This window comes from Malus sylvestris, chromosome 7 (genome assembly GCF_916048215.2).
Source record: "Malus sylvestris chromosome 7, drMalSylv7.2, whole genome shotgun sequence".
Taxonomy (NCBI): domain Eukaryota; kingdom Viridiplantae; phylum Streptophyta; class Magnoliopsida; order Rosales; family Rosaceae; genus Malus; species Malus sylvestris.
In genome coordinates, this window is record NC_062266.1 from 28,750,147 (window position 1) to 28,774,844 (window position 24,698).

Consider the following 24,698-nt stretch of genomic DNA (forward strand, 5'->3'; position numbering starts at 1 on the left):
CTATCAGCTGTGAGCTATTCTGGGTCGAGCCACTGATTAGAAGTCGTCGCATTGTCTCTCTAGCACCTTTCTCCAGCATGAGTCTCAGGAATGTTCGCAAGTTTTGAGTGCAGGGAAGATATTGCAGTTGAAATAGCGGGACCAGCGCTAACCAAGTATCCTTGACCCGACGAGCAAATATCGATGACTGGAATGTGAACAATTGGGTCGCACATCAAGGGTGTGAAAGTTGGGATATGCTGAGAAGTTGGCCTTGCTAGCCTAACCAGTGGATCTGGGAGAAATGCAGGGAAATCAAGCAAGGGGGAATCGGCCAAATTAAGATGTGGTTTTGTTGACAACATGCTCGAGGGCACATTGGGTTGTAATAATACGAAAGTGGTGGAAGCAAAGCTGATTCCGTCAATGACTACGATTACCTTGTACTATTACAAGTATTTTAAGTGATTTCAATCCTATTTGCGCATGTACTAGACCCTAAACATTTTAGTCCTCTCACGACGAAAAATTGTCACACAATATTTCTTCTTTTTCGGCTACAAATTTACACACAATATCATGTTGGAGAAATGATATGCAATATAAAAGTCGAAAGTTGCCCTAGCTAACTCCCACAAATGGCTAACTTATTTGGTTGAAATATATTGTCGACGACAGAAACGAATGAGTCGTTGTCCTCCTCATCAAGTTGGGGATTTTGAAATCGACATGCCTATGTAACAAGTCCTCCTCCTCCTCCTCATCATTACCATAGCAAATTCCAGTAAATGAACCCCAAAATTAACTTCTTCCGGTAAACGAATCAGTACTCTTCTTCCTTTTTACCCCTTTTTGGTACGTAGACGAAGATGGTGGATACTTTGTTGTAATAAATGAAACAAGGGTGTGGACAAAAAAAAAGAGTACACAAAAATCATTTTTCCTTTATTTTTCTACGGAAATCGTCATAAAGGGTACAACTACTGAAGTTGTTGTTTCTAACTTCACCATTTTATTTCACTTAATGATGAAGTAAGGCCGTGAACCTATCTAAGTATGATGTTTTATTACGAAACCCTCCGTGTAATTTGGAGAGAGATTTTTTTTTTTTTTTTGTCAAACGATAGATTTGTTAAATTAAATGTTAGATTAGAAAGCCGACTGGGTTCAACCCACACGTGATGCAAAGACAACACTCCTCTCCACCACTGTACTAGAGGGCCACTTGCGGATAGAGCTACCACTTATTATATTCCTTCTATGAGAAATTAATTCCTAATAATTTTTTTGGAGGCTGCTTTCGTGTGCGGCGGGATGTGCTGTCTTGTTCAATGGACAATTCCCCTCAAATTCTGATTAATCATTTGATTAATGTAATTGTGTCAGAAACCCTAAACGGGAGCACAAGAACTAGTAAACGATTAAGATTATCTGATTAGGGTATGAGGGAAATCTGTTCTCGGTCCAGCAAGTGAGTAGTATGCAAGTATATGGGGGTGGTGTGCCTCCCCCTGCTGATCAGGAACATCAATTCTTCTGGGAGGAAACAACTCGATATTCCAAAACGGGCGAGCCATTGCCAAAAGGTCGCGACCAGTAGCAGATACTGTGTACCCCTGAACCCACAAGTACCTAAGGGAAGTCAGTTGCATTACTGCATCAGCGAGTGCACGCTCGCTGAAGCAGCAACCCCTCATTTCCAATTCTTGCAGGCTAGGGCAACCCTTTGAGAACTCCAAAAGCCCTGCATCAGATTCCCCAACATAACCCAGAAGCATCCATCTCACATTCTGACTGTACTGGCCAACGTAACTCAGTCCGAGGTCAGTCAACCCCCCAGAACGGAGATACAGAGCAAACCTTCGAAGCTTCTGGCCTCCCCTCAAAAGCGCTTGAACCCCATTGTCAAGTGGCAAAACTGTTATCGTCTCTTCTTGGTCAAGCAAGAAAAGGCGAAAATCACAGAGATTTTTGGAGTGAGTACCAATGTATTCCAGAGATGCATTGGTGATGTCCGATACATAAACAGCCAAGTATTCAAGCTCTAGGCATCCCTGTGCCAGGGCCGTCAGACCCCGTTGGGAAACAAGGCAGTCTTCCTCCTCATCTGCATCCCGCTTAATTTGGAGCCTCCTTAGTCTCTTGCAACTCCGAGCAAGAACTTCTAGTCCTCTATCTCCAATAACATTAATCGTCTGCGCATAATAGAAACAATTTAAGTTCATATGTAAGTTTCAAATACGATTCCTACGTAAGTTTCAAATACGATTCCTACTTCAAAGAAAAAGCATTCAAGACACTCCTGATGATGTATGGATGTGAAATAAATCTTCCAAAGAACAGAAAATTTACAAGCAAATGCATAAATTCCTCACCGTTTCCCACCTATACTAAAAATTCACACAGAAAACTAATTGTACATAGACACACACTAGCACATGCGCATATGCATGCACACTAAAAACTTCTCCACCAGCTGCCTCTCCTTCGGCTACCTCAGAACACCCACCAGATGCGCTTCCCCACCAACTCCATCAGAGGTTTCCCCCTCCCAAATCTTCCCCAACACCTCCAGCAGAAGCCTCACCTCACCTCCACCTAAATCCAGAGAGTCCCCACCTCCTCCAGCTGATGTCCCGTCCCCTTCGTCCGATTCTCCACTAGCACCACAAGGAGAAGCACCAGAAAAATCTCCTCCATCCCCCACCGCCACACCTCCTCCATCTGGTTCCGAATCTGCTCCTCCACCAGCTAATAATTCATCCCTTGCACCCACGATGCAGTCACCACCTCCTTCTGTCCCTTCACCCCCTGGTACTTCGCTTCTTTAACTTCCCCATTAATTGAGAAATTAATACAATAAGAAAGGATTTGGGTGTGGTTGTGTTCGGGTGAGGAGGAGAAGAAGATTGACGCATCTTCCCTTTTTTTTTATATATTAATTATTTAAATATTTTTAATCCACGTGGCAGTATTGAATTAGACTTGTGGAACCTAGTTATGTGCCATGTCATCACATAACGGAATTTTTGACGAAAATGTAACAGAATTACTAGATTGATTTGTGACACCTATTTTCAAGGACTACATTGATTGATTTTCAATTTCATGGATCATCTTGATGAGGTAGGTCAATTTTAAGGACCATTTGTGATAAAAATCCATTTATTTATATAGTAATTTGATTATACGATTTTTTTTTTTTGTGAACTTTTGTTAAATTGATTTTTGGACGTGTTATCTTGATTTTTTATTTTTTATGAACCTTTCAACCTTAAAAAGTTCAAATTATGACAAAGTTAGATTTCATCACTTATGAACTGTTCGTTGGATTAGTTTCTCTTATCTCAATCTTATCCGTTGAAAGATACAAACTCCTACTTCGTCCTCTGAAATGATTTGATTTTCACGTACAACAAAACAATTTACCTAGCATCAATTGGTAAATTAGTATCATACAATTTTGAAAGAAAAAAAAAATTATTTGAAAATTTCACCCACCAATGCCCATGAACATTAAATCAATTGAAATTTTAATTATGATGAAATTTAAAACAATCATTAATTAGCCAAGAAAAAAGAATTAAAAAAATAAGAATAAAGGAGAATATAAGTGTATTCACAAGTGGATGAGAAATTTTATTTAAACTCATGTAACCTCTTTCTACATCCAACTTACTTTTTGCACCAATTTGATTTTTAACTAAACTATCAATATCTCTTTAAACCCAAATTTACTATCTAAAATACCCTTACAAACCTAATTCAATATACAAATTTATCTTTAGACTCATTTGACTCTTCACTCTATTATTGACATTGTGCAGCAATCCAATGATTTGAGCTTTTGAAAGGGTATCATGCAAGGTTCAGTAAAATTCGATTATGAGGCTATAGTATTTCCCCCTGTTTTCCATTCTAAAGTGGAAAAGGTGTAGGCCATGCAGATTCACATACTACTAATGTAAAAATACGGGCCGCATGTCATCTGTTCTTGACACCGAACCGCTATATTCTGGGCCAGTGTGGACTCAACCTGCACAAGCAAATAATTTTTCGGTCATCACAGTCAATTCCTTATCACATATTCTACGGCAGAGCCTAATTTGGTTCGATACCATCTAAAAACAGATTGCAGAAATTAGATTAGCAACACGCAGACTACAGAGCTGAAATCGCCACAAGGGCAAGGGGCTTGATTTTAAACACATAACATTCTCAATTAAGAAAATGAATGTTCAGCTAGCCTCAAGTGTGCTAAAAACTAATTGCATTTGACTTGCAACATTTGGGCTCGTGTTGTATGCATTATATGCATGCACGGGTGAATGTAAATCGTAATGGAGGGCATGTTGACACAGGACAGCAGCATCCATACATGTACCAACAACATCATTATATGCATGCACGGGTGAATGTAAATCGTATTGGAGGGCATGTGGACACAGGACAGCAGCAGCTATACATGTACTAGCAGCAGCAGCAGAAATCGTATTGGAGAGTGTTTTCGTTTTGGGGTGCAGATAGACACCGGGAGAGTGTCTGCAACAATTTGTTGTTGCAGCAAGTTTAACAAAGGGTACTAAGCTGGATTGATGGAAAAAATTTGAAACCCAAATACTCATCTTGTAAACTCCGAAAAAAAAAGTTAAATCAAACAAATAAAATATCCATAAATTGAGTCATATCTTAATTGGAGGATTTAAAACTTCAAAATCATTATCGATCAATAACATAGAATGATGCTAGTGTTTAATTATAGTGTGTGAGTTTGAGTTTTATTATTAATTTTATTTGGTACTTAATAGTAATTATGTAATATGGTAAAATAGACAATTAACATTTAAAATTGAAGTTGGGTATAGAAAGAGGATGCATGAGTTTAAATAAAATTTCCCCAAGTGGAGAGAGAGTGTTCAAATTTTGCTCACGTGGGTTGCTACTTGTTTTGTTGAACTTACTGTTTTTTGGGGCTAAATGTAGCCCAATTCTATGCTACTCAAGAAAGGAAGTTGCTAGCCCCAGTGGTGGATTTAGCACCATTTTTCGGCTCATTAGACATGAAATTTCTCTCTAAAGCTTGAAATGTAGTAGTCTCATGGAAAATAAAGCCCCCATTGAAGGTGCTCTAAAGAAGATCAACCGCAAAAAGTTAACAAGAGTGTGTGAGAGAGATAAATGGATGTGTGAACGACAATATCCTAAACTACTAGCAAATTAGTTTGTTTTTCGTATTTTTTATTTTATTAATCCAATGTCATCTTCTCATTACTCCGACTCGTGATTAGAACTTAAAACTTGAAATTGATCATGATCGCGGGACTCTGTTGTATCCATGAATGCATGTTTGAATCAACTGATTCCCTAAGTCATGGAACTTGACAATTTTAAAAAGGCTCTTTAGCCAAAATGGTGGAGATTGATATAAGTTTGCTTCACTTTAGTCAGTGAGATTTGAAATCGATAAAAGTGGTTTATGAGTTTGTCCACCGACAATTATTTTGGTCATTTCGTAAAAAAATCTCCATTAAATAAGGAACAAAAAAGACAAAAATACTCTCAATTTAATAAACAATTAGCTAAAATGATTTAACAAAAATTGAAAGTATTTTTACCATTTTATCTTTATTTAACGAAGATTTTTTCCTAGAATGACAAATCTCTCAATGACTAAAGTGGGAAGTTTCTCAAAAACCATTTTAACTAAAATAGATAAACTAGTTTTGCCTTTCAAAATCTGCTTAGCTTTAAGCAAGGTTTGGCTTGAGGTTTGTTGTTGCTTTCATAACTTCGCTGCTTACAACATCAAATGAATTATGTACCCACGCATCATTATTCTATTAAAAGATGCATTGCTGTAAAGTCATATTATTTTTTTAACTTAATATTTAAGTCTTCTTAGCATTACCTTAAGCAAAAACTCTTAATCCCGTGTGAATTTTTTTTTTCCACATAAAAAACTCCCCTGACCTTGGTTACAACCATCAACTAAAAGCAAGTCCACCCCTAAAAAAATACGCCAACACCCAACTTATTTAATCCACTTAATGAACAGTGATAGACCCCAATGAAAAGTAATAGGCCAAATGCATCTTCATCCCTAACAAAAAATAGCCTAGTCAATTTTATTAAAATATTATTATTTTTTATTATAAAATAATAATAATAATAATTTTATTTTTAATTTCTGACATTATAAAAAATATTATTAATTTTTTGATATTTTTATTAAGTTTTTTTACTGAAAAATATGGACCATTGATCTGAAAATAACGATCCTCATTGTGCCACGTCAGTAGCCATTAATTTTAAATTTCAAATTTTTTTTTACTGTTGAAAATCCAACGGCCCATACCGAGCCACATGGCCTCTCCGTCTGAACCGTAAGTGCGCCTGCGTATGCAGGCCCCACACCCTTTTTTTTGTTGGGGACGCGCCCCCACTCGAGCGTGTATCACACGCGCCTGACGCAAAAAAAAATTCAATGGGCTTTGATGTCAGGCTGACGCAAGCCTGACGTCAGATGGCCCGACTGTTGGGTCTGTTGATTATGAGCCGGTCTTTTGCTTAGCTTGGGCTAGGTGGCAGCCTATAGGCTCGGGTGGAGTGATTTGGCTGGATGTCGGCCTGTTTTGAGTGCTGGGTGCCAAGCAATCCACTTGCGGTGAACTTGCTCCAAGAGCGCATTTTGAATTAAATCAGGCCACGGCTCAAGAAATCAGAAAATATTATCCCAAAATCATTGAGATTTGAAATAACAGCTTATGTAGTAATCTGAAAGCGCTCTTATTTCTCCCAAAATCACGGCACAGCAAGAACAAGGGAACAAGAATGGAAAGATTATCGGCACAGGACGGTTCAAAATTCAAGTTTCATTCATTCAAATTTCTAATCATGAACACCTAACAATGGAGGCACAATATGAAACAAAGCCATAGGCCATAGGCCGGAGGGGGGCTCTAATTACACTTCCAACGCCCAAAACTACAGCAACCTATATCTACGTTCTGTAAAACTGAAAAACACTGACCTACATAACGAAACAGACAGACACCATTCGATTATTCATCAGCCCTCTTTACCCTAAAATCCGAACAAAAGGCGGTACCTTTATCTTCCGAACAAGGTCCATCTAGCCCACTTGATCCCTCTTCCTGTATATTAAAACTGTCGCGACTGCTAGAATTATCTAAAACACTTGCCATATTCGATATCCCAGGCAGTGAAACCAGACCCATGGCTGCGATGCTGTTTGCAATCACGTCAACGTCCCTGGTTCCACTGTAGAGACCCCGGCTCCCAGTTACAAGCATGTTTCGATTCTCATGTGCATTTGATAGCATAGCAGGCAATACATCTATCAGCTGTGAGCTATTCTGGGTCGAACCACTGATTAGAAGTCGCAGTGTCTCTCTGGCACCTTTCTCCAGCATAGAATCAGTTTCAGGAATGTTCGCAAGCTTTGAGTGCAGGGGAGATATTCCTGTTGAAATAGTGGGACCAGCGCTGACCAAGTATCCTTGACCCGACGAGCAAATATCGATGACTGGAATGTGAACAATTGGGTCGCACATCAAGGGTGTGAAAGTTGGGATCTGCTGAGAAGTTGGCCTTGGTAGCCTAACCAGTGGGTCTGGGAAAAATGCAGGGAAATCAAGCAAGGGGGAATCGGCCATATTAAGATGTGGTTTTATTGACAACATGCTAGAGGGCATATTGGGCGGCAATAAAGATGAAAGTGGTGGAAGCAAAGCTGATTCCATCGATGAGCGGGGGAGTTCAGGATGTTCTGGTGAGTACTGCAAATCCGATGAACCTGGAGGGCACCAACAATAGTAAGGAGATAACAGAGGGGTAACCATGTAAGGAACTTGTGATGCAGGGTTCAGGGTCGGTGGACGAGCCAATTTCCCTAGCGACTCTAGGAAACTTGAAGATGACAACGAGCAACTTCTACTAGTTTCCGGACAACTGTCACTTTCAGCATGATTTGAACAAGATGAATCGATTGTGATTGGTGAAGCAGTTGTTGGGTTGTCAATGGCTGAAACTAAGATGTTGCCTCGCCTCCTTAACTTCTCCCTGGTAATATTCCTCAGAAAAGACAAGGTTCTGGGCAGATCTTTGAAGGAACTTGACCTTGGACTCAGGCTACCCTGAAATGATGAATTTGCCTTCATGGACTGATTGACACCATGTCGGGAACGCAGGGATTTTGATGATGCGGATGAGAATTGTCCATCTTGAGCTGTATCAGATGGTTCTGTGGTGGTATCCAAATCAGAAGGTAAGCCTGCAGAACTTGACACACTGCCACCTACTGTTGAGCCCACCAGATAGGAACGTAGGTGAGTTGCAAAGCAACCAAGGCGAGATTCACCGATTCCAGTTAACTCGGCTATGGAGGGCTTCCTCTTGAGCAGATCCTTCATCTGTTACAGGGGTGAAAAATCAATTAGCAACCACATTACCAGATGAATACACAAACAATTTACATTGAGTTAAAACTACTGCTGGAACCAAATATATCAATCAATCTTATGTAATTTCTATACTTTAGCATACCTTTGAAAGCAATTCAATTCCCAAAAGTCGTGATGTCTCAGAGCACCAAAAGTATAAAATCTGGCCATCTGGGATTTTAATAAGGAAAGACCGGCCAGAATTGTCTGCTGGAATTTCATTGATTTCTACAGCAAAGCACTGGGATTTGTTATGTAAGGTGCACAGTCTATCTATACGACCATCATCCCCAACGAATGAAAGGCGTAAATTTGAAGTTGGCAAAACAGTAAGATTTAAATTGCCCCTGAGACAACATAAAAAGATAACGAAAGCTTAGAAACAGAGTGTGTGTGTATATAAACAATATATAAATAAACACAAATCCTCAACCAGAAACTACATTAGCCAGACAGTTATGCTTTGCTAGTTTCAACGGAGAGGAAGAAAGCTAAGCATGTGAACACTAAGATTGAATAGGCACGATCACTCAATATTAAACTAATTGTACTTACTCAACTAATAAAATTATTTCGTTTTTTCCCTTTGTGTTTTCATCGACAAGAATCCAAAACAATTTGAAAGCCTCACAAAAAATGGCATCTGTTTTCCTTTCTAAGAAAACAAATCACCAAGCAGGATCACGAAAAACATTTGCCTTGAAAGTTAAAATATGAAGCCCTTTAAAATAGCCATCACAAAAACTATTATTTAGAGATGTATCAACGTCCATAATTTTGTATCTTGAAGCTAAAAATTCCGAAAACCCGATGACTAAAGAGTTTCATATCCAAAAGTTGAGCTTGCCAATGGCCAGCATAAATCTACGGTACACAACCAATGCAAAAAGGTATATCTTCCTGTTTTCCACTGATAAATGGGTTATGAGATAATTGTACTTCTATCAACCAAAAGCATTTCACATAAACGTTTGTCTGTAATATGTAAATATACAAATAAACAGAAAAAATTCAAGTAACACGCTTCAATACACCATGACTGGAAGAAAGTAAAACATAAAGTAGTACGTTAATGTCCAATTTAGTTACGAATAGCTTGATATTAATACAGAAACATATGCTTGCAGAACCAAACAAACTTCTGGAAGACGGTAGGCAGAAATGACATAACTCTGAAACACAACAACCAGTCACGCTCAATTTTGATTTCCATCAAAATGTCAATCATTTATAGTTAAAAAGCAGCAGCAAACTATATAATATATAGGATCATGAAACTACCTTTACTTCCTCTTATTTCAGAGATCATATTAGAATACTCCCACATAACCTACAAGTCAAAAGACATATTTACTTGGAAGATGAACACATTGTCACTATTAATAAGCTAAAATATACTCCCACTATACCTACAAAAACATTAGTTACTAAAGATACACTCCTCACAACATAAGATTTGTTCACAAACTCAATACTATTATCGAAATTCCTTCAACTCAACTATTGTTATTTTGTAAACACTAACGTCTTAATTCACCCGCAAGTTAAAGTTAACGATACATGCCAATGATATTAAATAGTAAAAGTAAATAAGAACAACAAACAATATCAGAATAGCCATAAATTGATTTATGAACAAAAGACTAATAGGTAATGATTAAGTAGCAACAAATGCAGAACAAAGAACATTCAATGGAAAGTATATGCTTCATTTGAAATCATTCTGCTTAAACATTGTGAACAGATGTCCCTTTCTTCACATAAACTGATTTAACAAGTACATCATTAAAACTAACCTCCAGAACGTCTCTCCAAGTCTGACTGCAAAAACCACCATGCAGTACAAAGTGACACCAAGATGTAGTACTTTTTTACAACAAATAGAAATCCGCAAGTCAAACATGGTTAATATGATGGTATTTCCCATGGCTACCATAATATGCGAGTGCAACTACCCTCTAAATCCACAATCAGGGATTCATGACTCCAAAAATTTTGTCACACTTAATTATATGCTAACTTTGGTGATCCAAAATATCTACCATCTTGACTCTAGTTTATGATTTTTTGGCATGAACATTATAAATGACACAGTAAGCTTTTGAAGATTATGATGTTTTCTTAAGGAAGAAGCCAAAACAAAAAGGACATTTGACCTAAGAATGTCCTCTCGCATTCAAACTTGTAATTGAACATTCAGTCTATATAGGTGAAACCCCATTGTTCATTATTCCGGATCCCATTTCCATTCGATGATCCATAAAAATCAGTATGTTAGGTAAGGTAACTAAAGTATGTCCCAACCGATATGAGAGAGACAGAGAGCTTTCCAATCAATTTCTTGGATAAAATTATAACTAACAAATATACACTGCAAAGAGTTGCTCCACTGAGTTTTATAATTATCTGAAACAATATTCAAAACTATCTTAAGTGAACTTTCCTAAATCATTCTCTAAACATGACCAATTAAAATGCATGCATACAAAGAACCACAGAGACTATTACTCGCTTAAGTTATAATCAACATGAAAAATGCAGTCCAGTGTCCCACACGCTACATGAATGGATAAAAATCAAACACGCACAAGCACACAACTAATACTTCTATGCATTGTACAAATATGAACTTACAGGCATAAATTAAATGTTTGATTAACTGCGAAACATCAGACATTACTAACATCAGGAATATTTTAACCCAGCTGGCTGCATGAAATGTTAGAAGCATGACCGTATACTGCAATCAAGTAACACACTATAACAGGTCTAACACATATTTGAATTATCATATATGCATCATAATATCAGGCCAATACGAGTAGAGTCATCGAGATATCGTATATGGCCGATAATTATTTAGTTTCATATCAAAAATAGCTTTTTCCCCAATATTAAATAAAGTATCGAGTGGAAGAGACCAGACTCGGAATATGATTCTGGGTTAACCCCAGTTCAATCATACGTCAGCAAAACAATGAATAAAGGTATCTGAAGTCGATGATTTATATATACATGATATACACCACTGCAACATCATCATACGAGAGCGAATTGCCAGACATGAAATTTTTCAGTAAAATGAATGGGGGAAAGCAAAAATAGAAACACAGCAATTAAATCGAAAGTCGATGATTTCCAGCAAAGGTATCTAAATGCACCGACAATCAGTTCTTTCAACTATATAAACAAGCCAAAAAAATAATAATAATCAATTACAAACAACATTTCACACAAACAAGCACACGAAACAAGAGCACCAAGGGATGTTTACCTAGCAGCAGTAGGGCACAAGAGAGTCCCTTGCTTGTTGATCTTCCCCACACGAATAGAAACGAGAGGTATACAAAAGCACCTCGCTAGCATTCCAACTTCCGCTGGCTCGAAATGCTATTCATCAAACACAAACTGTGAGATCATCAATTTGCAAAACCAGAAAACAATAATCCATAACCCCAAATTGTTCCAACATTTCGACAGATTTTCACCAGCAAATTCCCCCAATTCACCAAAAACCAATGAATGGCAAAAACAGAGCTTCAATTCAATCAAGTTTGACCATTTCTATCATACCTGGCTCAATTGAGCTAACAATCGATCCTCTGCGACGTCATTCGAGGCGTTCATCTTCAACAGCGGCTTCAACCTCTCGTCGGCGCGACACGCGCCCATAACCTGCATATCAAGCGCTTCTAGCCACTGCAAAACGCGGTCCACCCGATTGCTCTGCTGGAGCAACAGATCTCCATCTCCTTCGTCAACAAGTATCCCCGTCAACCGCTCCTCAAGCCCAGTCTCACTCCTCGACGCCGGTCCAGCTCCGGAGCCCCCCACACCGTTCGAAGCCGACGAGTTCTCCAATTCCCCACCGTTCGATTGATCCCCAACGCAATCGATCTCGTCGTTCGTGTGTAAATCTCGGTCTCCATGGTTAGTCATCGCAAATAATTGGGGAAATTTCCTAGAAATCTCAAATCGCCTTGATAGATTTGAAACCCAAATCGAATTCAATTCTTTTTGTCAAATTTAATTTAATTTTTTAATTTTGGTTTCCAAATCTGAATCGGAAGCCCCGGAGCCGATTGAGATTGAATCCAGAAGGGAAGATTGAATTGCCGATTCCGTGGGTGAGGAGGGAGGGAGAGAGAGAGATAATGAGGTTTTTTCAGAGAAAAGAAAATAACTCGCCTGCACAAAAGGCAATGGGGTCGGTTTTATATTAATTTTTTTTATAAAGATAATAAAATAAAAAATAAAAAATATATAAAATATTAACGTAACTCAATCGTAACAAATAAAAAACAATAGAAAGGGTACCATAACAAAAGTGCAGACCTCCTTTTGTAAAAGCTGGAACTTGGAAGGGGATTGGACGACTATATTAGGCGGACTTGAAAGCCGTCTATCAAATTCGGTTTTGTGCACGGTCTTCAGATCCGGGCATGTCTGCATAGGCACCACGTCAGCTTATCAACCTCATGTAGGACCCGTGTTCATTGGGAGTAGGGAGGGGAGCCCACTCTGCCACGTCAGTCGCTTAGCGGATCATGGTCATTTGATTCAGCAACTGAAAGCGAGTGAGCTCCGGCGGCGTCGTATAAGAGGGTGGCTGCTAGCGTGCGCGTTGGATGCGACGGTTTAACAACAAAACAAATATTAATTTATATGGTTTTGGTTCTTTCTTCTTATTCCTTTCTTTTTAGTTTATCCTAAGAAAATTATATTCGATCAATGCTTACTGTTAATTTCGAGAATTTTCAATGAAGATGTCCAATGATAAATGTTAAATATTAATTTGATGGCTGACGTGATATATGAAATTTTTTTATTCCTCCAACTCATATATCTTTTTGTTATAATTTATGAATGATATTTCTACTGGTATTCATGTTTGCTTGTAATTGATTGATCTTATGTTCGATTCTTGCTAAAAACGAATTTGAACCACATTATTGCTAGCCTATTGAGAGAAAAATACTTAGCTCACTCTCTCACCCCTTAGTATAGATAATATAGTTTGTTAAAAACAAAAACTATGAATGATATTTGTAGGATCCATTTTTATGAAGAATGCAACTAAAGTAAATTTTTAAGATTTATAATTGATGTATTAATGAGCCTTACACTGTAAAATAATAAAAAAAATTTGATAGCACCAATTTTCATAGGTCAAAATTGACAGCAAATGTTAAAGAGACTCTCTTAAAAGTGTGACTCTTCACAGACTCTCTTATACATCATGTTACCACAATGTGATATAATGTTGACATGGAAATTAACCTTAAACTGGCAGAGAGTCTGGATAGTCCCACTTTGAGAGAGTCTCCTTAGAATTTCTCAAAAATTTATGGGGTGTGTTATTCACACACCATTTTTTACTTCTCACACACTCTCTTAATTTCGATCGTCAAATGGAATGAATTGAAAAAAAATCAAATAACAAAAATTAATAAATGGTGTATAAGAAGTAAAACAGATGTGTGGATGTTACACCCCAAATTTACATATCAATTCACGTAAGATTGACATACTGGTCGGAGCCTCTTCCTACCTTCACATTTGATTGTGCAACATTCTACTTAAGATGTGACATTTCCTTTGAAGATGATCTTTAGATGTATTGGCAACCAACTTTTATTCTAATGATATTTCTTTTTCTAATTATTCACAATAAAATAATCACTTAGTACTATGATCTAATGATATTCTTCTCACTTGTAAATAAGAAGTCTTAGGTTCGATTATCATCAAAAACGAATTTGAATCACATTATTGCTAGCCCATTCCTTTCCCCTTAAGTGTAAAATATCGTTTGTTAAAAACAAAATCACAATGAAATACGATTTTAAACACAAATAACATTTTAATAATTGGAGTTTAATCAATGAATGAATACTTTTCCTTCAACAAAAGTCGATACCTCAACTTATTTCGCTCGAGGTAGCAACATATCGATAGTAAGAGTTTTGCTTGTGTGCGCATTTTTGCGCCCACACTGGAGGTGAGTATCAATACAGCATTAATTGCGTTAACTAGGAGCATCTTCAATCTCCTTCTCTGTCGACCTTTAACGATACAGATTCTCCGAAGACTTCTATGAATAACAACGGTAAGCATCTACAATCATGTGACAGCTAAACTAAAGCTCTTTCAGTTCCAACCGGCGTCTCCACCAACGACGATATGAAGTAGCTTCCTATCACTTCCTCTTCTTTGGTTCTCTCTGATATTCATTTATAAGTGCTTCGACATCTTTCCAGAAGAGGCCCTCCACCAAAACTCCGTCCTTGGTGAACCTGAAATGTTCCCAAATTTGAAAAAAAATACCGATTATGGTGTATGTTCATCTATATATGCACGAGTATGGTCTTCAGAAGTGCATGTTCGAGTCTTGGTTTGTACGTGTGCACGTCGCGTTTGTGTGTGTGTGTGTGTGTGTGAGAGAGAGAGAGAGAGAGAGAGAGAGAGAGAGAGAGAGAGACCACCGAGTAACATTCTTGGTGAACTGCACTGGTTGATTTGCAGAAATCGATTTGGGGTCTGAACTTGCTATCACAAGAGAGCACATATCAGAGAATCTTGGCAATTTGGAAGAGACCACCAATCCAGTGCTTGTGAACGAATCGTGCGTGAATAATTTGCAGCTGAATAAATCTTACAAACTTTCACCAAGTCAAAAGTTTAGCTACACACTAGACATTAATTGAGCGTTGTAACTCATAATATTGTAGGAACAATCATATATTAATATACATATTACACTTCAGGTTAGCCTGTGTGGTTCAACATAGAAGTTGTTCATCAAATTGTACATAAGGAAAACAGTACCGTAAATTGCTTACGCATAGGGTTCGGTTCAAAATGGTAAATACTAACAAGAAAAAGGAACTATAAGATCATACAAATCAACTGATAAGAAAAAACATATATGTGAGAAAAGAAAGAGTAATTCTGTTTTACTATAAACTACATCAAAAAAGACCAGTGGTATGAAAAACTGAAATGTCAGTTTGAATATATTCTCAAGACGGAACAAGAAACTCTCAAGAAGCATTTGAGTAGAGACTTTTTCATATTCCACCCTACTGTGAACGCAAGATTTGATGCATTTGAGCATAATGTATGAGACATGTCCCGGTTGCATAATGCATATACAACAAGCAACAGGGGAAGATCCATTTCATCAAAGAACAAGAATATATCATAAATTATCATATATAGACATTCGGGTCCTTTAGACTTTAATAAGTCACCACTCAATTTCCAGTCAAACAATACCAAGCAAACACCCTAATCGAAATTGCAGGTGATAGAACAACTATTCAGTGGCAGAAGGTAAAGCTTTGAAATCAATGGGCTGCCCAAGAAGGATTGCACCCACATTAAAGGCGACTCGATATTGGTTGTGGACAGTGTCACGAGTTCCTGAGCTCGAACCTATGGAAATTGAGTACGGATGGATGCAACAGTGATATAACAACTGAAGCTAGACATAAAGATACCTAAACATAGTGTGTCCTAATATATAGGCTCATATCAAATTCATCAAAGCACACTCCTGTTTGCAATTAGATTAGCAATTATCATCGGCTCACATACGGGCGAAATTTAGTAACCTAAAAGCAAAGTATCAACATGCTAAAGCATTTGTAGCGACATTTCCAATAAAAAAGAGAAAACATACAGCGGGAGGAAACGTGAAGAGAATGGCATTCTTCTCCTTGGTGAATATGATCAGCTGCAACAGCACATTAAAGACTATATACGTGCCATGAGTCAAAGATCAAACACATTTGAACCCAACATCAACACAACACTAAAGAACACGAATCGAAAATTCGGAAACAAATCAGGCGTTTTCTCATCAACCAAACAGAAACTCAAAGCATATAAACAAATACAAACACAAGTAACAAGATAAACTAGGATATAAGACGATGCAGAGGATGAGAAAATCTCGGTTTTCGGGGAACTTCTTCTTGTAAAACTGAGCGAAGAGAGCGATTGCGATGATGATGGTGCCCAGAAACAGCCTCACATTGCTCATCCGCACGTCCTCCACATATCCGGGCCCCGTCACGATCTGTTCGAATGGCAGTGACAAATTCAACAAAAAAAAAAAAAACCAAGAATTGAAAGAAAAAAAAAATGGAGAGGGAAAATGGATCGAGAGGGAAGAGTGAGTAACCTACCTCGGTGACGGACTCGTCGAGGGTGTGTTTGATGGAGTGGTGGTCGAGGAGATTGGCCTTCTTAGGGTTTTTGCAGGCCGAGTCTGATTTCTTTTCCTGCATTTTCTTTGGGGGAGATTTTGGATTGAAGGACTGAATTTGACGGGTTTTGTCTGTGAGAGAGAGAGAGAAGAGAGAGGATGAGTGGGTAGAGTTTCAGTGGGATCACTGATGCATTTTCCGTTTGGTATTGTTTTTTGGAAAAGGATCGTCGCGGGATATTTTTCGGTTATTGACGGATTTCGGGCTATTTTCGGCTCTGTGGCTCTCTGGACTTTTCAGTTGGATTTGGGAAAACCGCACCGGTGGATGCGATGAACTCGTGACCTTGTTTCCCCAAATTCTGAAATGATTCCATCAAATTAATACTACCATTAGACTCCCCTTAAGAGCTGGAACAAAGCCCATGCATTGGTTAGGGCGTCGGAGTTGCTATGGAGTCGAATTAATGACACTCAAATTCTAGGGTTCCGACGGGTTTTGATGAAATTGGAGCCTTTCCAGGCCAAATTGGTTTTGGTTGTAGGTATGAAAGTTTATATACTCATTGAGATCTTCATTTATTTAATTTTTGAAAATTTTTAAAATAATTGAATTTTTAGGCGAACCGGGGCGGCGGGTGCGGTGGCACACGGCCAAAGAGCCGACAAGTGTGTTTTATGCGAATTTCGTTATGCTAATTATGTTTTTGAGATTTATTTGTTGTGGTTTGAATATTACTACGATTTTGGTATATGCTGGATTAAAGGAATATTTTCGGGTTTGGTTTAAATTTTGAAGTTTTGAACTACGAAAGGTTTGATCCCTGTTGAAGGTACATAGGCAGTCTAACGAGACGTTAAATGCAGCCATAAAATAAATGTGTTTAAATATTCGAGAATTAGTATATAGATGAAAATTGATCCAAGAGAAGAAAATAAATTAGCTATGTTTTTAGGTTGGGCCTACCATAATTATTTTTCCGAAATATACAAATATTTCAGGGTAGGGCGTTATAGCACCATTGTTACCTTTATACCCCAACTACCACATCCCACTATTAACACCACAACCATACCTCCACTATAACCAAAACCGCTGCCACAACCACAACTACCACCACTAGCATTACCACTACCCCTAGCATCATTGTTACCTCTACACCATAACCACAATTGCCACCACTGACATTACCACCGGTCCTAGCACCATTGTTATCTTTACACTCCGACCGCCACATCCCAGTATTAACACCACCACCATACCTCCACCATTACTACTATCATCACCACCATTACCATCATTGTCTCTGCAACTACTGTTGTCTCCCCACTTCTACTACAATGTCCATTTTGTCATTGTATACAATTATATTACTTTTACATTAAAATTTACCAAACGCTTTTACACTGCTTTTCTTATTCACAACACTTTTAAAATACAGTTTACCAAACGCTCATATGCTTTATTTTACAGCTAATTATTCTTAAAACACAGCAAAAACAATTTTTATAAAAGCACAGAATATTAAACTGGCCTTAAATACCTTTAATTTAATAAACAATGGTCTTATTTAGGTGAACAAACTCAGGAACCAATTAATTTTATATGTCAGAGATCCAAATTAGAAGTTATGTCAATATCAATATCATTTTGGCTACAAAATCATAAGAATAAAATAACATCAGTCATCAGACTGTACTTTGTGTTCATTCAGCAGAAAACCAAGAACAAATATTTTTTAAAGTTCAGAAGTAAATCGTTTCAAAATTTATTTTTAAATCAATAACGAGAGAGAAAATTGAACACAAACCTATTCCGTTTTTGAAAAGAAGAATATCACCAAACCATTCCGTTTTCTAAAAAAGGAACTACCAATCCGTTTTCAAAAAAAAAGAACTACCAATAGACCCAAAAGACCATAAGCTAGTAGGTAAATACCAAACTTATGATCTTATGATTCTTATTTGTTGATTTTATTCATGTTAGGTCTCCTTTTTAATATACAATTATTCATATGGTGAATTATGTCCATATGTTAAGCGTACACTAATCAGATAATCCCAAATTGATCCCCATAAATCCCTTGTATTCAAGGTTATCGGCTTACCAACAATGGCAATACGTTTCAAATAATAAAAATTTGATCCTGCAATTCCTTGATAACATCATGAGATGAAATAATTGGGAATCGGGGTCGAAGCGAGCGACAGAAAAAGGACGACGAAAGGTTCACGACTATGGAGGCTTTGACTTTACTTTGCTAGCGAGCAAGAACCGAGCACCCTTGACAAGTTCCTCCTTGATCATGAACAGAACGGCAGCTGCAAGTACACTTTGTACTATTTTCGTTCCCATCCCTTTGTAAAACCCGTATAATCCTTCATAGCGAATCATCTTTAAGATAGCATCAGATGTGCCTGAAAGTAAAACAAAAGAATACGCAACATCATGATTCACGAACACGAAACTTCTATATCTGAAAATATACTGAATTGAAGTTTTTAGTTTTGAGGTTATGCCAATCGAATGTAAAGCAGATTTTATGCAGGATACGAAGCTCTGGCTAACAGTTGAAAGTTCAAACCTTTATAGTGTTGCCTTTTGTCACCATTTGTAACCTGTTTTGCTTGAAGCCTCGACTGGAAAAGCAAGAGACTCAATAAGAATTTTAAACCATTTAACGTAAAAATACTAGGAAATAATGGATGAAATCACAATATAACGTTAATGCAAAGCAAGTCTTGTCTATTCCCACTTTCCCAGTCCCATCTTCTCCTCAATTTTTTCGATTTGAAGGAGCTTAAAAGTTAAAACTTCAAGATAGGTCAGTCCGGTTTACTAAGTTGAAGTGGTTTGACCGAGATCAAGCATTTCACATGTCAGCAGCAATCCATTCACATTATAACTCAAGCGTGCATTGCTTCACAAATTTAGATCTGTATGTGTGCTTTACCTTCACAACTAGAAGAGGATATGTCACAACCGTAGCCCCTAGTTTCGCCAAAGCACCAAGAAGAAATATCTAGCAGTATTAGGCAATCTATTAGCTCAAATGGCAAATCACGAGTGAGCAACATAATATTAGTATTGTAAGTATTCTGATAAAAAGGTTATCATGAAATATTTACAGAAGGTTACTGATGCTAAAAAGTTTAAGATCTAAATTAAACCTAACCTCTAAAGCAGTAACCCCGGTGTTACCCTTCTTATTCAAGGCACGTCTTTGCTTCAGCTTCTTCAGCATAGTTTCATACAGCATAAATTGCATGGAAGGATTACTCACCTGTGATCAAAAGCAGGAACAATTATTCATACTCCCTTACCCTGTATAAGAGTCACTTCTCACATACCATGATCAATGTCGGGAAAACACCTCTCCAGAAGCCGAAAACTCCACCTTCATCATAAACTTCCTGAATCTGTATATGTTCCATATACAGTTAAAAGAATATGAAAAGAAATATAGCTGGCACCGAAGCCAAACTTGTAAAACTCAGAAAACCGAATTCAATATTGAAATCAACAGAAAGACTACTATCCAGCCCACTCCTCAATACTTATTGTTGTAAATTTACCCATGGAATTACAAATTCACCATATATTTCGGTATCTATAGTGCACGCACTTCCTTCAGTAGTACTACTAATAGGTGAAGGACCAGTCATGTTTACCATCAACAACCAGTTTGGTTCAAAATTCAGGAATTTCAGTTAAGAGTTAGTTGGTTGTAGTTATTTGAATGTTCTCTTTTGTTTCGAATCATCTCTTCGATAGTTATTTGAATGTCCCTCTTCTTCATTAAAGTTATATATCACGCAGTCATGATGTTTGATACAAATGTTTCAAGTTGACAGCGTGATATATCAAACATCATGACTGCGTGATTATCAACCCATGTTATGTAGTACTATGCAACTATATAATACTTATTCATCAGCAAATGATGGTCCAGTTACAACCCCCCACCCCACCACCACCACCACCACCTCCACCACCAACAAAAAAACATAATACCAACCACATGTGCCGTGCCGAATGGAGGAGGCTCAGCTGCAGCAAGGATTTCTTCATCTGGAGCAGTTAATAGCTCCTGACCAGGCTGGGACTTGGAGGATTTTTTATGAGTCTAACAATGCAAAACAAGAGCAAACGATAAATTAATAACATCAAACATGTATACTTAGTGTGAGAGATGCATAAGCTCAGTTTGATAAATTAGCAACACAGAAGGATAAAATAATTTGGTGAAGTTGGTAACTAACATCACAGGCATTTCAAAATTCCGAATCAGTTCTAAATCCTGAAATGATGTGTTCTTCAAAGGTCACTTCTAACAAAGGCAACTACCCACATAAGACATTCAAATATAAACTATCATGTCAATTGATTTGGAGATTCAATGAAATTTTGAGACTAATGGCAATTAGCTTTTTCATTTTTACCTGCATACGCGTAACAATTACCCATATAGGATTCGTGAACAGCACATTCACGCACCTACAGGAATAAAATTGTGATGACGATTTCAGCAACAAATCATATGACTAAGAAAAAAAACTATCAATAAAAAAAAAAGTTCTGCCAAAACTTTTATGTTCTCTTGATTCGCTTTTTCTTAAAAGCTTTCAGAAAGAGCGAATGCAACCATTTGAGGAAATGATACCTTTGTAGCTTTGAATATATAAGAAACAGACAATGTCCCGAGGACCATAATCATATGAATAAAGAAATACCCAGATAATGCAGCAACCAAAAGTGAAGAGAGCATTCCGACAGACCCATCACCAACCCCCATCTTCCTCCGTTCAAGAGCAGCAGCTTCAGCCTTGTTCCTGAATATTTGATAGAAATAATAGTAAACACCCTGTACCAATAAAATCGCAAGTGCATAAGAAACCATATAACCAAATAAAAAATTATTTATGCAGATTTACACAATACATGGTTTATAGGTAACCTACTTTGTGAGATAAAAGAATGTAAGTTGCCGTATATCATGTAACACAAAGGAAGTTCTGACTCAAAAGACACTACAGAAAGAGCATTAAAGTTTATGTAGCTAGCGATGGGAAAGCACATTGCAGCAGGCAGACCTGTTTCACTTTGTTATTCACAGGACTGCATAAGCATAAACAAAATGCTCAGGGTTGTCTCCTTTTATGTAATATTAGCAGTTCAAATGCTTTCATTGATGATGCAGATCAACGCAAACTGTTACCATCACTAACTCGCAGAAAGCATTTATCCGCTAATATTATACACATGATTTATCAATTGGACTCAATTTATAAATGCTAATGAAATAAAAGATAACTGCGCCTATACACATAATATGTTTTGATTAGGTGTTGTGGTGTTCAGGGAATAAAGCCAGCCGGCAGCTTCACGCACACAACCTAACAATGGAGGCTAGATAATTTTGGGATAACACAATTGCAATCACTAGGACTAACCTAGAGGATAACTTATCAATGGTATCTGTCATTTTGTCCTACAGGATTCTGGCCAATCGAAAACCCAAGTAACACCATTGCTCGGATAGTACAAGAGATGTCCTGTAAATAAGTCCACACTGCTCTACAAGTTATTTAATTCAGTTTCCGCTCCGTTAGAAACAGTTCCAAATTTCTGCTCTTTCCCATCAATTCCTTAGCTAGCAAACAATCAATGTCAACTTTGTCTAATAGTTCGTATGAGCGCATATAATTTCGCTCGCTCCATCCTAGTTACTAATCATTGTAACAATTAGAATGAAATTACTATTCGAAGAAGTAAAACAATCCAGCAAAGAGATTCACCTGAGATGCTGCCGTGCCCACCAACGATGGCGTCAAACCTCCATACAACCGTTCCCATCCTTCATTTTTTATAACCTGCACATCAAATTCACACACGCGCCAAATAATAAACTACAGAGAAACGTGTCCTTTCTCAGATTTTCCCGTCCATTTTCTCAGCAACCAAACAAGAATACTAAAAGTTTACGAAAACTTCAAAACGAAGCTGAAATTTGGAAAAGGAAAGACCTGACATATTTGCTCCACAGTTCCGAGCTTCTTCTTCTCCTTCTTCAGATCACGGTCTGTTTGTTGACGAGTATTCACCTGCAGCAGATCAGGACACAAAAAATTAAACAAAAATAAAGAAAAACAATTACGAAAGGCGCCAGAGTGGAGAAAACTTGTACAGTCTGAAGAGGATAGGTGATGAGCTGGGCGATGATCCCGCCGCCAGCTCCGGCGAGTCCATTGATCAAAGCGTCGGACATATTTTCTCGAGAAAATGTTTGTGAAGGTTTCCTATTTTCTCGGGAAAATGTAGCGAGCCATGGAGGGTACGGAGATCTGAAATTTTTATGGTTGTTGGGGGGGAGAGCGAGAAGGGTGTCTCTGACTTTGGCCTTATCGAAGGTACTCAGAAAGCAGTCATGCTGATGGCAATCGCTATCGGGGCCCGCCTCATTGGTTAGTTGTTCCGTTCAAGAAGGCATTTGACGTGTGGTAGGTGCTTTAGCTTTTGACCATTTTGCCCTTCAATTTTGACTTTGTTTATGAAATATTAAATGAAACTTAAAAAAAAAAAGAGGAATGCTATTGAGAGTAATGGTCTTCCTCATTTACGTTTTATTTATCGAAAATGTTGGAAAGACCAAATTTGCTTGTTTTTGCTTGGTTTTTCTCTATAATTTTTATTTTTGTTTGATGTCTTCTATTAGGTCACCTCCAATCGAAGGAAAGTCAGATGACTCGTTTTAGCCCTCTAACTCTGTAAGAAATTAATATTTTAATGAACAATGCAGTGTCATATTTCTTACCATCCCCAACCGAGGGTCAAATGATCATAGGCCAAACGTAGCCCTGTAACAAAAAACAATCTCCAACCGAGGGTCAAGGGGTATAGTATGAAATGTGAAGAATTTAAATGAAATAAGGTAAGATAGTATGGAATGGTGAAAAATATGTGAGAAATGGTGTAGGAAAAAATTAGAGATGGCCTACCCGCTGGCCTGATTGGTTGGTTTGGCCCGGTGGGGCCCACAAGCCCTTTGACTTAGCCCTTGATTGGAGATTATTTTCGGACTATTTTCGATCATCTGACCCTCTAAACCCTTCGGTTGGTGATGACCTTAAGTCTTTAATTTTTATATACAGCTTGGGTGGGGCAAGGATGATGAACAACGGTATAATTAATTGCACCAGAGCGCTAAAGGAGAAAAGAATGATGAACAAGAAAAATTCTTGTACTCGAACGAAGAAGTGGTTTTGACTGTCGACATCTACCCTACTTATGCTACAATATTTTGTATTGATAGACACTACCAACTTGTGTTATGGGCTGAACCCGATGAAAAATACGAGGTCAAATCATAGACTGGCTAAACCTAGATGGAATCAACAATTGTATTTTCAACTCAGCACCAACCTTTTGGGATGAGGATCTCTGCACGTTGAGGTGCTAAGGTTTGGGAAAGACGAGTCCGACCCAAGGACCTTCAATGGGACATCCAGTGTGAGTTGGACTAGAATCTCATTGTCAAAGATGAAAAAAGAAGGCCGGTTTAGACTGGTAAAGAGTGAAGGGCATGTACTAAAAGCTTAAGGGCTTTATTTTTGTCGATGAAACATAGTCAACATATAACCTTAGATGAGTGACCTAACTAGTTAGATTGTTATTGAGATTTTGGATTTTTAGATAGTTCTTCATTAAATAGGAGGTACTCATACAATTTCTTTTATTCTAATTCCAATTTTGGACTTCTTGATGATAGAAAAACTAAAATTATATGTATATATACGATGCTTAATTACTTTGAATGAGAAAAGTAGGGTGTTTGAGCCAAAATAGTCATTGAAATTGGCATAACTCCTCATTTTGGTTTCTTAGATTTGAAATCAACAGAAGTTGTCCTTAAGTTTGACCACCATTAATCATTTTGATCATTTTGTCAAATATTCTGTTAAATAAGGGCTAAAATGACAAACATACTCTCAACTTAATAAACAATAGGCTACAGTGTTTTGACAAAAATTGAAGGTAATTTTGT

General features: G+C 37.7%; 5 protein-coding genes across 7 annotated transcripts in view; all 5 read right to left on the bottom strand.

Annotated features, from left to right (window-relative positions):
- Positions 1-4,414, bottom strand: part of LOC126629547 (uncharacterized) — a 99,236-nt gene extending 94,822 nt beyond the window's left edge. The window contains exon 1 of the mRNA XM_050299627.1: positions 4,404-4,414. The gene's annotated coding sequence lies outside the window, so the exon portion shown is untranslated. The remainder of the gene's footprint in view (positions 1-4,403) is intronic.
- Positions 1,090-5,316, bottom strand: LOC126630261 (coronatine-insensitive protein 1-like). Its single transcript, XM_050300359.1, has 7 exons — positions 5,252-5,316; positions 4,344-4,521; positions 4,098-4,100; positions 3,954-4,015; positions 2,475-2,804; positions 2,355-2,364; positions 1,090-2,174 (listed from the first exon to the last, which is right to left on the bottom strand). The coding sequence occupies exons 1-7, from the start codon at positions 5,314-5,316 to the stop codon at positions 1,407-1,409; spliced, it is 1,416 nt and encodes a 471-aa protein (XP_050156316.1). The 3' UTR covers positions 1,090-1,406.
- A 1,520-nt stretch (positions 5,317-6,836) lies between these two features.
- On the bottom strand, positions 6,837-12,619 carry LOC126628859 (uncharacterized). Its single transcript, XM_050298726.1, has 4 exons — positions 12,015-12,619; positions 11,716-11,831; positions 8,545-8,788; positions 6,837-8,411 (listed from the first exon to the last, which is right to left on the bottom strand). Exons 1-4 carry the CDS (start codon positions 12,378-12,380, stop codon positions 7,041-7,043), a joined length of 2,097 nt encoding a protein of 698 aa, XP_050154683.1. The 5' UTR covers positions 12,381-12,619; the 3' UTR covers positions 6,837-7,040.
- Positions 12,620-14,284: 1,665 nt separating this feature from the next.
- Positions 14,285-16,984, bottom strand: LOC126630763 (signal peptidase complex subunit 2-like). Of its 3 annotated transcripts, XM_050300929.1 has the most exons (5): positions 16,634-16,923; positions 16,365-16,524; positions 16,128-16,199; positions 14,924-15,068; positions 14,285-14,737 (listed from the first exon to the last, which is right to left on the bottom strand). In XM_050300929.1, the coding sequence occupies exons 1-5, from the start codon at positions 16,733-16,735 to the stop codon at positions 14,641-14,643; spliced, it is 576 nt and encodes a 191-aa protein (XP_050156886.1). In that variant the 5' UTR covers positions 16,736-16,923; the 3' UTR covers positions 14,285-14,640. The 3 variants fall into 3 exon arrangements, 1 of the variants encoding a protein (XP_050156886.1); XR_007626102.1 differs by having other exon boundaries at positions 14,927-16,199; positions 16,634-16,984; XR_007626101.1 differs by having other exon boundaries at positions 14,927-16,524; positions 16,634-16,969.
- Positions 16,985-18,533: 1,549 nt separating this feature from the next.
- Positions 18,534-23,067, bottom strand: LOC126629724 (peroxisomal nicotinamide adenine dinucleotide carrier-like). Its single transcript, XM_050299828.1, has 11 exons — positions 22,842-23,067; positions 22,681-22,758; positions 22,453-22,527; positions 21,388-21,518; positions 21,097-21,151; positions 20,673-20,780; positions 20,005-20,073; positions 19,830-19,937; positions 19,608-19,676; positions 19,239-19,293; positions 18,534-19,071 (listed from the first exon to the last, which is right to left on the bottom strand). Exons 1-11 carry the CDS (start codon positions 22,920-22,922, stop codon positions 18,890-18,892), a joined length of 1,011 nt encoding a protein of 336 aa, XP_050155785.1. The 5' UTR covers positions 22,923-23,067; the 3' UTR covers positions 18,534-18,889.
- Between the last annotated feature and the right edge of the window lie 1,631 nt (positions 23,068-24,698).

What these genes read in the sequence shown, in the direction of transcription:
- LOC126630261 (XM_050300359.1), bottom strand. Translation starts at nt 5,316, where the DNA reads ATGGATACAACAGAGTCCCGCGATCATGATCAATTTCAAGTTTTAAGT. An exon ending in AGTTCTAATCACGAGTCGGA is followed by an intron (nt 4,522 to 5,251) that starts GTAATGAGAAGA and finishes AAATTGTTGCAG; the next exon opens with ACACTCTCCCGGTGTCTATC. An exon ending in GAACAGATGACATGCGGCCC is followed by an intron (nt 2,805 to 3,953) that starts GTATTTTTACAT and finishes GGGAAGTTAAAG; the next exon opens with AAGCGAAGTACCAGGGGGTG.
- LOC126629724 (XM_050299828.1), bottom strand. Translation starts at nt 22,922, where the DNA reads ATGTCCGACGCTTTGATCAATGGACTCGCCGGAGCTGGCGGCGGGATC. An exon ending in TCACCTATCCTCTTCAGACT is followed by an intron (nt 22,759 to 22,841) that starts GTACAAGTTTTC and finishes GATCTGCTGCAG; the next exon opens with GTGAATACTCGTCAACAAAC. An exon ending in CCGGGGTTACTGCTTTAGAG is followed by an intron (nt 19,677 to 19,829) that starts GTTAGGTTTAAT and finishes TAATACTGCTAG; the next exon opens with ATATTTCTTCTTGGTGCTTT.
- LOC126630763 (XM_050300929.1), bottom strand. Translation starts at nt 16,735, where the DNA reads ATGCAGGAAAAGAAATCAGACTCGGCCTGCAAAAACCCTAAGAAGGCC. An exon ending in CTGCATCGTCTTATATCCTA is followed by an intron (nt 16,200 to 16,364) that starts GTTTATCTTGTT and finishes GCACGTATATAG; the next exon opens with TCTTTAATGTGCTGTTGCAG. An exon ending in ACCAAGAATGTTACTCGGTG is followed by an intron (nt 14,738 to 14,923) that starts GTCTCTCTCTCT and finishes GGAACATTTCAG; the next exon opens with GTTCACCAAGGACGGAGTTT.
- LOC126628859 (XM_050298726.1), bottom strand. Translation starts at nt 12,380, where the DNA reads ATGACTAACCATGGAGACCGAGATTTACACACGAACGACGAGATCGAT. An exon ending in TGTTAGCTCAATTGAGCCAG is followed by an intron (nt 11,832 to 12,014) that starts GTATGATAGAAA and finishes TTTGATGAATAG; the next exon opens with CATTTCGAGCCAGCGGAAGT. An exon ending in TTGTGCCCTACTGCTGCTAG is followed by an intron (nt 8,789 to 11,715) that starts GTAAACATCCCT and finishes ATGTTGTCTCAG; the next exon opens with GGGCAATTTAAATCTTACTG.